Source organism: Castor canadensis, chromosome 7, assembly GCF_047511655.1.
Source record: "Castor canadensis chromosome 7, mCasCan1.hap1v2, whole genome shotgun sequence".
NCBI classification, from domain to species: domain Eukaryota; kingdom Metazoa; phylum Chordata; class Mammalia; order Rodentia; family Castoridae; genus Castor; species Castor canadensis.
In genome coordinates, this window is record NC_133392.1 from 162,259,598 (window position 1) to 162,272,621 (window position 13,024).

A 13,024-nucleotide genomic window follows, 5' to 3' on the forward strand; every position below is an offset into this window, starting at 1 on the left:
TTCACTGTTGGATGTCAGAGCCTCCCATGGCTTCACCGCCCTGCCAGCACCTGTTAGGGCCAGGCCATCCATGGTCCCATGGCTGTGACAATACCTCACCCAGGCTTTAACTTGCCTTTCCCTCATTACAAATGATACTGAGCAAGTTTTCGTGGTTCATTACCACAAAATGGTTTTATCATCCAGGAGGCAGCACTGTTAATAACAGCAGAGGAACGAATGGATGTGGTCGCCATACAGGCTGACCAAGCTGTTTGCGGTGTTATGGCTGTGCTTCTGCATGGACTCGATGTGCACGTTAAGCCTTGGGCTGCTCCGTGATCATCTTCTCTGGTTTTTCTTTCTGTCCTCATGGTGCCATCTGATAAGAACTTTTTCATGCAGGTGGAGGCAACTCTACCCTGAAGTCATGAAGCCCCCCTACCCTCTCCCCTGGGGTAGAGTTTTGTCTTTAATTCACGTTTTGCTGAGTAGCTGACTTTTGGAGGGGGTGGGTGTCCAGTTTCTCAGCCGCCTTCCTCAGCCGCTGCTGAGCAGTCAGACCTCTGCACCAAGCAGCACCAGTCCGTTAGTTCTGTCCCAATTTATACGCTCAGAATAAACCTTAGTACTGGTGGGAGGTCCCTTCTCCCTTGCGCTTCCTCAGCACTATTCTCGTGCCTTTGTTTTCCCATATAAATTGTAAAACCCACCAGAGAGGCTTCTCGCTCTTTTCTTTCTCTAATGGGTATACACAGTCGCTTGTGGAGCTCTGTGGGGTTTTGTGAAATCGCCTTCTCCGTAGCAGTGAACCGCCCATACCTGAACCTGCCCTTACTGTATTTATTTGTTTGTTTGCTTAGGGTTTTTATCTTTTCTTTAGCTTTTATTTCGGAAATCCTGAGAGTCGTGGAAACCCCCCCACTCCATGCCCCTCTCATCCCTCTAAAGCCTTAGTTTCACCTCTGAAGTGAAAGACTTACTTTTAGCATAACCACAAAATCATTGTCAACCCCAACAAAATTAGCAGTAATAACTGAATTAAGAATGAATAAATAAAACTGAACAGCAGTTTGTGAAGATTTTCAGGAATCATGTCCTTGCTTAGGGTTGTTTGCTCAAACCAAGAGCCAAACACAGTCCCCACACGTGGTGGACTTGTCCCTAAGGCCCTTTTAATCTGAAACGGCCCCTTCCCTCGTTCCCTGCGACATTTATTGTTAAAGGAACTGGGTCACTTGTTCCATTTATTCCTATGTAGGTCTACTTTAATGTCACCCAGCGGGGTTTCATCATTTCATCTTTGGAAATCGTCACGTCTTTTGCTGTGTTTATTCTTAAGTATTTCATGGGGTTTTTTTTTTTGTTTTTTTTTTTTGTAAGTAGCAGCTTTCCCCAATCCTATTTTCTCCTTATCTGTCCTGGTACATGGAGTGCACTTGATTTTCTATTACTGAAGTTGTATCTGGTGACATTACTAAGATGTCTCAATAATCTTAATAATTCATCCATATAGTCACCTGGATTTTCTATACACACAGATCATATTCCCTGAAAATAATACTCTTTCCTGCCCCCATACCTCTTATTTCTGTTACATTTGGTCATTCTGGTTGGGGATTTAGTGGACACGGGGATGGAGAAGTGGCTCTGGTGAGCACCCTTGTTTTGTTTGCAATCTTTTTCTTTTTATTTTCTTTGGTGGTGCTGGGGATCGAACCCAGGTCTTTGTGTATGCTGGGCAGGTGCTCTACCACTGAGCTACACCCCCAGCCCTTGTCCTCGATCTTAAAGGAGCGCTTTTAATACTCACGATAGGCATGATGCTTGCTGTGGGCTTTTCTATGGTAAGCTGACGATTTAGAATTCTGTAAGTTGACGGGCTTCAAAGCGATGTTATTCGTGGACACACGTGGAATAATTAAGTCAAGCCAGGTAACTGTCGTCACCTCAGGAACTTAGCTTTCTGTAACGAGGACATTTGGAACATGGTCTCTCGGCATTTGAAAGCACACAGGACTCTTAGGAAGTTTGTCCTTCACGCTGGGTACCAGGGCTAAGATGACCCGGCCCTCGGTCCCCCGCCCCCGCCCTGTGGCCGCCACTCTTCTGGGAACTTGGTTGTTTTGGGCCCCACACGTGAGTGGAACCACAAGGCATTTGTCCTTCTGGGCCTGGTTTATTTCCTAAGTGGCCCCTTAGGTTTTTTTGTAAGGTTTTCGATGCTGCTGCCCCCAGGCCCCATGAGCCCTTCGCACAAGTGTGGCACTCGGGTTCTACACGCCGTTGGGTCTCCCCACGCAACGGCCTCCATCTGTGGGCTGCACCCCCATCCTTCCACTTCCCAGCCTCGCCTCAGCTGCCGTCATTTCTCCTCTCATCTGCCTCACGTGCGGGTCTGTGGGTTGAAAGCAAAGAATTCTCCCAGTGTTTTTAGTGAGGGTTCAAGAGGAGTCGGGGGGTGAACACCAGCGTGGAGCTGCCACCCGTGCTTGTCACTCAACGTGTACACGACTCCATGGGGTCGTTTAAAACGGAACTTGTCTGCATGCAGTCCCAATTGCTTTCCCCCAGTACTGGGGTTCGAACTCAAGGCCTCACGCTTGCTAGACAGGCGCTCTACCACTTGAGCCTCACTCCCGGCCTCTTTTGCTTTCGTTTATTTTTCAGATAGGGTCTCGTGTTTATGCCCAGGCCATCCTGGACCATGACCCTTCTGCGTACCCTCCTGTATGGTGTGATGGCAGACAGGTGCCACCAAGCCTGTCCCTGGTGCCACCTATAGGTTATCATCATCGGAGGCACCTAACAAAGCTATGTTGTGACAGCCACAAGGAGCTCGTGAGCATAGAGCCAAGTAGGTTTGACCATTTTGGAAGTATCTTCTGGAAACCCCAGATAAGCCTGTGAAACTTGGTGCAGCATCCATCGTCATTAGGGAGACACAGGCTAAGCCGTGATGAGATGACCCTGCTCACTCCAGAATAAAAACACCTGCAATACAGGTGCTGGCAAAGACATGGGCGCTCACACTGCTGCAGGGTGCAAAATGGCACTTGAATTCCGCCAGGCGGTTTCCTGAAAACGCATCTCCATAGACGACTGCACTCCTGTGTGCTCCTAAGAAACAAGAACATGGCTTGAAAAAATGTATACAAGGACGGGCGCCGGGTGGCTCACACCTGTAATCCTAGCTACTTGGGAGGCTGAGACCGGGAGGATCACAGTCCAAGGCCAGCCTGGGCAAATACTTTGTGAGACTCATCTTCGAAGCAAACAGAAGCAAAGTGGACTGGAGGTATGACTCAGGCTGTAGAGCGCCAGCTTTACAATTGTGAAGCCCTGAGTTCAAACCTCAATCCTACCAAAACAAATCGGCAGACAAAAACTAAGCAAAAGGGCTGAGGCTGTGGCCCAAGTGGTAGAGCACCTGCCAAGCAAGGAGGCCATGAGTTCACACCCCAGTACCACAAAAAAAAAAAAAGAAAAGCAACAAAAACCACTTTATAGAAGCAAACATTTTATCAATACTGGGAAGGCACAACTGACATTAAAGTAACAAATAATTCCAGATGATGTGCATAAATTATATATATACATGGTTTTAAACTTGCAGAGGGTGTGGTTTTCACTGCTTAATTTAGCATGTTTCAGAATAATTCACTAAAAATATTCTCAATGTCTCATGTTACTTGGATAAATTACTAATAAACCAATGACAGTTAATTTATTTTTAAAAAATCCACAGAAACTTTTGTCTAAAAAAAAAAAAGCTACAAAGAAACAATTGTCTTGAGAGAGAGAATTTTAAGGCATCTTGCAGGGCACTTAGTAATCTTCCTCCCGCTTGAAAGAATGGATTTGCCCTCCCAGTTTGTGAGTGGGTAAAAGTCTGACCTTTTAAAAGTGGAGTTTGGGCTTTATATCGTTGATATTTAGGAGCTCCCTGTGTATTCTGGACACACGACCTTTGTCAGAAATATTTTTTTTCCTAGTCTGTGGCTTGTCTGTTCATTCTATTGCTTTTTGTTTTGCTTTGCTTTGTTTGGTTTGGTTTTTGTGGCACTGGGGTTTGAACTCAGGGCCTCACGCTTGCTAGGCAGGCGCTCTACTACTTGGGCCCCTCCACCAGCCCTGTCTATTCATTTTCTTATGTGTTTCTATAAAAGAATTTTTTTGATGTTATTTTATTTTTTCCTGATGCTGGGGATCAAACCCAGAGCCTTGTGCATGACAGGCAAACACTCAATCACCAAGCTACATCTCCAGCATCAGCAGCATCCCCAGCCCTTGGCCTTTTTTTTTTTTTTTTTTTTTGAAATAGGTTTTCAATCTATAACTAGGCTGGCCTCAAATGCACCATCTTTCTGCCTCAGCCAACTGAGTGCTGGGATTATGGGTTTCTGCCACCTCATCCAGCCAATTAATTCTTACAAAGTTCACATGGGTTTTTTTTTTTAATCTATGATTTTATTAATCTGTATTTTGTAATAATTTTTTACAGCTAATTGTCTCCCAGTATGGAAGACATTGCTAGCCTGCTTTCTGCGGAGGAGTTTGTGGAGAACGTCGTCCCTCTCACCGAGGATGGTAATAAAAGCCCTTTCCAGATAACACGAGTCCCAGCGACAAGAAAGACACCGTGTGCCTCTTGGTTGCTCTTTAATTCCCTTTATTTTCGGGAGAGTGTATCTACTGGATTCACATTTTTCTCAAGGAGAGAACTTACCCTACTGTCTTTTGTTGAAAAGATAAGTCATGGCTGAGAGTTTTTGAAAGTGGTTGACCACGGTTTTCTAGTTCCCAGCATCACCACAGAAATCACACGCCATTTTTGTCCCAATCCTTTGAATGTGACCTATTTTTATTTCTTTTCCTGGGAGCTTTCAGGTTTTCGTTTTTACATTACTGATGATCTGAAATTTTTCTGAGGTCTGTGGCTGGGCCCCAGGCAGCCATCATAGTCTGGAAATTTGGTTCCCTGTCCACGGCACATTTTCTGGATTTGTGAGGAAGGGTGAGAGCAGTTTGTCCCTGACCCCCCGACCGGAGCGCTCCACCTCTCACCCGTCTTCCCTTTCTCATCCTCCTTGACTTGGGAGACTGGTACCGTTTAAATTCCCTGTCAGTTTTTTCTGCAGATTTGACAAGGACATGGAGATAAACCCGATAGCTCAGTTGGACATGCTTGGCTGGAAGTCTGCAGCCATGCTTTTCAGACGATGTTCTGACAGTTTTTCTCTGAGAACCCCCCTACATCCTTAGAAATTGCCGGAGCCCCAAGGAGCCTTTGCACGTGTGTTGGTGAAACCTTTCCACATTTACCGTGCAAAGCTGAAACATTTTAATGCCAACAATTATTATTACAAGTAAAAGAGGCGCTGGCTCAGTAGAGGACAGCTGCATCTCCACGTCCCGCCACCTCTGAAACTCCACGTTGTGCACGGGAAACAAGAACAAGTGTGGCCACAGTCGTGAGGACAGTTTGAATCTGCAGACCTCTGAAGAGGTCTGGGGGACGCCCAGGGTTCCCTGCACCACTCTTTGAGAACTTGGCCATCCAGCTTGAGCTGGTCAGAATTTACCTAGAACTTCAGACTCAATGTTTGCTTTGCAATTTCTTTCTTTTTTCTTTTCCTTTTTGCAGTACTGGGGCTTGAACTCAGGGCCTTCACCTTAAGCCACTCCACCAGCCCTTTTTTTTTTTTTTTTTTGAAGGGTTTTTTTCAAGATAGGGTCTGGTGAACTACTTGCCCAGGCTGGCTTTGAACCTCGATCCTCCTGATCACTGCCTCCTGAGTAGCTAGGATTACAGGCGGGAGTCACAAGCACCCGGCTCTGCAGTTTCTTGCTTAACTATCACCTTGATTTCTAGGAGCCGAGTTAGAGGATCCAGAGTTTGAGGTGGAATTTCTTCCTCAGGAAGGGGAAGATGCCACCGCCCTGGGATCCTGCAGGTAATTATCGGGGTGCAGCTTCCCTCACCCCTGAACCTCAGGGGCACAGCAGGATGAGGATCCGCCCTGCGTAGACCAACCAAGGCCACGCTGAGCGCCACAGGTGGCGTGGGCAGCGCCTCTGTCCTTTTCCTTCCAAGCTCAGTGAAGGAGCAGAGAGCCCATGCTGAGAAAATGAAGAAGACGACAGCTATGAGAGACAGAGCCCGATTATCTCACCTGCAGAAGAGCCTGGACCTCCTGGACCAGATACACGAAGAGAAAGACCTTTTCCTTCAGAAGACCAGGTGAGCCTGCTGGCCGAGGGACAAACAGAAAACCCCTGTGGCCCAGCTGCCTCCTGCTCCCCACTGTGCAGCGTGAGAGTCCTGCCAGGGCCTCAGCCCCCTTTTCCCTCCCTCCGTCCTGTCAAGTTCCCAGAGAACCAAGGTCCTCCCAGGTCCCACTAGGCCCTCAGTCACCTACATGGAGCCAGGCAGCTGAAGCCCTACTGGGCAGCCCCCTGCCTCCCCGGCCTGCTGGGCTGGGCCTCGCTGGTGCCTGGTCTGCAGGGTTATGCTCCCTTCCTCTGCCAGCTTGGTCAGCAGGCACACCTAGATGTTCCCTAACATCTAGGAAGAAAAGTCCCAAACGTACAGAAAAGATGGAAACTAACAGATGGCTGTCCACCAGCATGACAGCGCGCTGGTTAGATCTGTGATTCTTCTGAATTATTTGAAAGCAAATGCAGGATCGTGACAGTTTACTCTTGGCTATGTCAGGGTCTGACCAACAGAAGCGTATTTGTGCCTGACCTCAGCACACCAGGTCACCTGTATCACCCCCCCAGCACCTCCCACTGCTGGTCCCTGTTGTCCTCCAAGTGGCCCTTAGGGCTTGGCCTTTGGGGTTTGTTCTGTTGCTTTTAACGGAGGTGAAAGTCACAGGCCAGCGTTTGGCCCAGGCCCATATGGCGCAGCTGTGGTCAGCTTTGACTTCCGCAGGCCCAGGCTAACTCCATTCCTGCCTTGCCCTTCACCACCTCGGCACGTCACCTCTGGGGAAGCTACACAGCTGATCCCCTTGACAGGATTTTCAGAAAACAGGTGCTCTTTGTCACTTGATAGCGAGACCCCAGGAAAGACCTGGTCTCTGCCCAGCCCGCTGCCCCCTTCCAAGGCTGGAGCTTCAGGACACTGTTGTCCCAGTTCTCGCTTCCCCATTCCAGACAGGAGCTGAGTGCTTGTCGTCACAGGATGGACCTCCTCAGCAAGCAGCAGGAGAGCGTGACAGCCGAGATGGCTGCAGAGAGAGAGGCCAACAATATGTAGGTCATCCTGGTGGCGAGGGCCGGGTGGGACCACACTGGTCATGGTCACACTGTACCATAAAGCTTCCTTCCCTTGCTCAAGCTGGGTATTAAGCACCTACTGTGTCCAGCCAGGTGGACGCAGACAGTCCCTTCACGGTGGGGAACAGACAACCCAACACACAAGTGTCAGAGCCCACGCAGCTCTATGCCTGGCCACCGTGACAGAAGTGGCTTCTTTGTGGGTTTTATAAACCCAGCTGATTCTGTGGGATACCATAGCCCAGTGTCCACCAGTGATGCAGGCCTGACAGCAACTGCAAACCCACAGTACACGTACATGCAGGGGCTCTGATCTGTGTCCCCGTGCAGGTCCTCTGGTCAGTGTCACTCAGACTCTTCTCATAGAAGAAGTCCCTCCCACCCTGGCTGCCCCCCTCCCACCGTGGTAGCACTGAAGAGACACCTGCTCACCCTCCATAATACACTGGCCATACCTGGGACGGTGGGTGGCACCCTGGAGAGCTGCATCTCAGGATGGAAGAGGGACGAAGTGAGGTTCACCGTAGCTCTGAGCAGGAAGGCCTGGCAGCGTTTTGGCAAGTGTGCTGGGTCCCTCCTGGGCCTGAGGCCTGCATGGCCTGCTCAGGAAACTAAGAGAAGAATGAGAGGCCGGTAGCGGAGACAGCGTGACAGGGTCAGGGTGGGGTCCTGTGGTGAGGGGAACTGGATGTAGGAAGAGCCTTCTGTGGACACCACACGTCCTCGCCTCTGGTCGGCCAGTGCAGATGGGCTCTGCTTCTGAAACTGAGAAGGCCAAGGGCAGGTGGCCAGGCTGCCTTCAGCCCTCTTGGTGGACCACAGTGCTGACCCAGGCTCGTCCTGCCCTGCTTGCTGTGCTCCAGGGCAACTGTGGGCCGTCTTCAGGCTGCATCCAGACGCCTGCACATAGAGCTGGAGAACGAGAGAGACCTGCAGTCAAAAATCACAACCACACTGAAGGAGAGCGAGTAAGTCAGCCATTGCCTGGAAAGAACTAGCGCTGGGAGTCAGCCCTGGTGAGGCAGCAGGATGCAAGCCCAGAGCAGCGGTGGGCCAGGCCTAGTTTGAGGATGAAGAATAGACTGGTATATTTTGTTCTTCACCTTCAAACTGCATAGAGATGCAGTGCCTGACAGGACCAACTTTCATATTTCTAAGTGTTCACCATCTTAGGAACAGCGAGATCCGTTTCTCACCCTCTCTCCTTGTCTCCTATGCTTGGTGCTTCCACAGGACAACCAGCACCATGGTTGAGGGCTTCTTGACTGGGGCTGTGGCTTCCTGCCAGTTACGAGGCCCTGGTTCCACAGGACAGAGACAGCTGCTTGATATTTTGGTGGTACTGGGGTTTGAACCCAGGGCCTTGCATTTGCTAGGCGGGCACTCTACCACTTGAACCAGTCCTTTTTTGCTTTTAGTTATTTTTCAGGTAGGGTCTGATGATTTTGCCTGGGGCGGGCCCCAGACTTACATCCTCCCGCCTGTGGCCTCCCACATAGCTGGGATCCCAGATGTGCACCACCATGCCTGGCTTATAGATTGAGATGGAGTTTGCCCAGGCTGGTGTCAAACTCAGATCCTTCTAATCTCCACCTCCTGAGTAGCTGGGTTTACAGGTGTGAGCCACTGCACCTGGCCTAGCTGCAAAAGTTCTGTACTTTACTGGTCGGAGTTTGGGCTATAAGTATCAGTACCGCCTCTGGTAGATTTACACAGAAAGGGTATTTGCGCAGAATCTGAACAATTCACTGTTAACACGAGGAAGAGTTCCCCGGAGCCCTCAGCCCAACAAGCCACAGGACTGCTGCCTGGCCACTGGTCCAGATCACAGCCCTGCTGTTAGGTGACCAGCAGACAAGCTTGGGAGCTTTCCAGCCTGTGAGGGGGAAAGGTTCATGGAGAGCTAGAACACCTGCAGGCCACCCTGACCGTGAGCGCCACAGCCGCGGCTGTCGCTGCACACCATGGCCAGTCCTCATGGTACCAAACACCCCATCCCCTTCCTCTGGTATAATGAATCACAATCCAAGCTGGTGTCCAGGGACCCATGGACTGAAGGGCAGAGCTGACCTCATGATGCAGCCACATAAAAGGCAGGGTGGCACACAGCTAGAGAAGGTCAGTCCATCTGTGGCCCAGCGGGAATGCAGACACCTGGTGGGCACTTGGCACTTCCTCTCTCCACAGACCAGCACCAGGGCTGGCAAGATCCCTGGAGATCCTATCTCTGTTGGTTGCCATGACCACCCATTTGCTTCTAAAAAAGAAAACTAAACCTATTTTTTTTTATTTTGAAGCAATGTGAAACTTAAGGAAGTGATACAAAAATGGCAGAGGCCAACCGTGGTTGTGCGTGCCTGTAATCCCAGCACTGAGGAGGCAGAAGCAGGAGGATTTCAAGTGTGAGGCCAACCTGGGCAACATACAGAAACCTGTCTCTGAAGGACCATGTGTCCCCTGGCCCGTGTCCCAGTGACATTTCTTTGAAGGAAGAAGCCCCTCCTGGGTGGGGCATCTGGTTGTCTCAGGTCCTTCATCTCCCCAAGGCAAGAGAACCCTCAGCCTTCCCTGGTGCTGGTTTTGAGGATCCCAGGCCCATGAATGAATGTCCTCTATGGGTTGCCTCATTGTCAGCATCTTCTCAGGAGGCCACGATGGCCACTGGCCCCATCCTGGTGGGTGTGGGCAGAGTCTCCTCACTGCCCCCTTGGAAGCTGCAGTGCAGCCTGTGGGAGATGACTGGGGTCTGGGGAATCACATGGGTCTTGGAAGCCAGTGCTGGCACTGTGGACCTTGCTGCCCGAGTCAGGTGTGACAGGGCCATCAGAGGTGGTGTCTGACCCGCCATTCTTTCACATGTGAGCTGGCTCTCTCCCATCGGCATGGGCTGGCTCTCCTTCACTCGGTCACTCACAGCCCTTTCTGTCATTGTTTATTTTGGCGCGCTGGCCACCCTGAATCTGGCAGTGGAACCCTTAGAACCAGCTCCTGGGTCGGCTGACGTGTGTCTGCCATCCTTTAAGCTCTTCCTGGCAGGGTAAGATGCCCCAGGTCCCCCTCATTCTTTGCTGCCCCAGTCTCGGGCCCAGCTATTTGTCCAAGGAGCCCTGGCTCCTCACGGTGACAAGTGGTTCTCAGGAGACAGGCAGGAATTGTGCCTGTGTCCTCCTGTCTGTCCACATGGAGACCCACGCTCACGTCTGTGATCCAGGTTTCTCCTCCTCCCTCCTCCACAGGGAGACCTGCCTAGGTACCCAGACCACTCACGCACCCCTTCCCCCAGCCCTGACCCCTCACCTGCCTGTCCTCCTCACACAGACCATGTGGCATAGCTGCTGTTACCCTGCCTGGTTCCTTTTCTCTTGTTTTTTGTTTTTGGAGGTACTGGGGTTTGAAGCCAGGGTCTTGCACTTGCTCTACCACTGGAGCCGCTCTGCCAGCCCTTTTTGCTTCAGTTATTTCTTTGCATACCGTCTCCCATTTTCACCCCAAGCAGGAGTGCATCACCATGCCCAGCTTACTTGTTCAGATGAGGATCACACTAGCTTTTTCCCCAGGCAATACTCCTCCTCCTGAATACCTGGGATTACAGGCATGAATCACATGCCTGGCCTGTATTTTGTTTTTGAGATAGGGTCCCTCTAACATTGCCAGAGCTGGCCTTGAAGTTGAGCTCCTTCTGCCTCCAACCTAGATTATATGGGATTACAGCCATGTGCCACCGTGCCCACCTTTGTTTTCAATCAGCTTCATTTAGGTCTAATTTACATGCAATAAAAAGCCTCCCTAATTTCCCTGATGTATCTTTGGGCAGCACCCCACAGCCCCATCCAGGTGGCCTCTGGCCTGGTCCCCAACCCTATGGGTTAGATGCTTGTCTTTTAAGAGCTCTGGCCATCAGGACCCTTACAGCAGGCTAGCTGGTCCCTGTTCTAGGAGTTGCGCCCTACATGGCTGGGCTGCTTCTGAGAAGGGCAGTACTAGGCCCAGAAGCCCTGGTTCTGACACCCCTGCTGGGTCTCACTGGAAGCAGCACCCACTGCCTCTATAGCTGAGCTCTGTTGACCTGTGGGTGCTGGGCAGCTCTGTGGATCTGTGGGTGCTCAGCAGTTCTATGACAAGGTGACTCACACCTGTAATCCTAGCTACTTGGGAGGTGAAGACGGGAAGAATTGCCATTGCAAAAAGTTAACAAGACCCCATCTCAACAAAGAAGTGGGGGGTAGTGTTTCAAGCTTGCAATCCCAACTAGGCATAGGTGGTATTGTGACCTGAGGCTGGCCCTGGGCAAAAATGAGACCCTACCTGAGACATTACTAAAAGCAAAAATTGGCTTAAGTGGCAGAGCACCTGCCTAGCAAGCGTGAGGTCCTAAGAGTCAAACCCCGGTACTACCAAAAAAAGAAAAAGATAAGCCAGAAACATCCCTGAGTTGTTCAGGGAGCTCAAGGGGTGCTGTGCTCTCGACAGTCAATGACAGATTCACCCAAGACCAGAGGTTAGCCAGGTCCCTTGTTGTCCAGCCAAGGACCAGCCTTAGCCCTGGGCAGGGCTGGTGAACCCCACCCCCTGGCATTTGAAGACTCGGGGATGGCATTGTTGGCATTGGTAACACTGGTAGCTCCAGGGGTTCTCCAGCCCTGCAGAAGATAGTCACAGCCACCCTCCCAAACGCCCACCATGGCTAGCTGACCCAGTGCTCAGCCCAGTGAGTGCCCAAGGGCACATAGGAAGTGTAGGGCCAGACTGTAGCCCAGGCTGGAGTTGCTGTGACTGTGATCTTCCTAAGGTTGGAGGCGAGGCAGCGGGACTTTTGTCTCCAATTTGTTAGGCCAAGGGGGCCCTTGGAGGAGGGAGCTGACCTGTTGGTGGTAGTGTCCATCATCCACCTGGAATATTTGTCACACTTTAGTGCCAGGCCTCCCCAGATCCCCCGGGTGGCTGCTCCACAGAGGGCCAGCTCTGAGTCTTCAACCCCAGTACCACCATAAACAGCAAGTGGCCCCTTGTTTGCAAGGAACACCGTGTGGCACATTGAAATGGAGAAGAGACAGTTTGAGGATGTCAGGAAGTATAACCAAGAGGAAGCAGAGGCCAGGGACAGGTGTCTCCAGGCGCGTGCAGTCCAGCAGCTCTACAAGGAGGAGGAGGCCTTGGGAAAGGCAGAGAGGAACCGACTGCTGAGAGCCCGGTAAGTGGCACCCATGCCTGCTCCGTGGTCCCAGCCTGGCTCCTGCCATGTTCTCTGCCTTCCCTATCAGGGCTTCCCAGATCCAGCTCACAGCCACTCTCTGCATCTGTCCCACTGGCCCTGTCCAGGCTCCCTGCCACTCCCAGGCTGAGTACTAAGTGCCCACAGACGCCAGGGACCAGCATCCCTGAACAAGCAACCCCTGCTTCCTCCACTCCCTCTTCCCTCCCCAGCCAGACTGCTCTCTGGCTGCTCTGCCACCCTAAGCCTTGGAGTGCAATCCATACATGAGCCATGGAGCAGCCCCTGCCTCCTGCTCAGCCACCTGCCAGACATGTCCCCTAGGGTCTCAGGACTGTTGGATCCTGCCCTCCGCAGCCCTAGAGAAAGTCTCTCTCCTCTGGATCCCCCAGGCTTGCGCTGCACACCTGGCTTCCCCACCCCCCTCATTATGGGTCCCGACTTTCGCCCAACAGTCAGCTTCCTCCTGACTCTACCCCATCCCCCATTGTGCCAGCTCACTGCCACATGTACTGCTCCCTGTGTGGCTAACCCTGGCTGTAGACG

The 13,024-nt window shown here is 51.4% G+C and overlaps 1 protein-coding gene across 1 annotated transcript in view; it reads left to right on the forward strand.

Annotated features, from left to right (window-relative positions):
* Cfap74 (cilia and flagella associated protein 74) overlaps nt 1-13,024 on the forward strand; it is a 50,591-nt gene that overhangs the window by 3,868 nt on the left and 33,699 nt on the right. Inside the window, exons 2-7 of the mRNA XM_074081574.1 lie at nt 4,484-4,569; nt 5,855-5,936; nt 6,077-6,223; nt 7,144-7,242; nt 8,130-8,234; nt 12,284-12,457. Coding sequence (XP_073937675.1) covers nt 4,500-4,569; nt 5,855-5,936; nt 6,077-6,223; nt 7,144-7,242; nt 8,130-8,234; nt 12,284-12,457 — 677 coding nt within the window. The 5' untranslated portion in view covers nt 4,484-4,499. The remainder of the gene's footprint in view (nt 1-4,483; nt 4,570-5,854; nt 5,937-6,076; nt 6,224-7,143; nt 7,243-8,129; nt 8,235-12,283; nt 12,458-13,024) is intronic.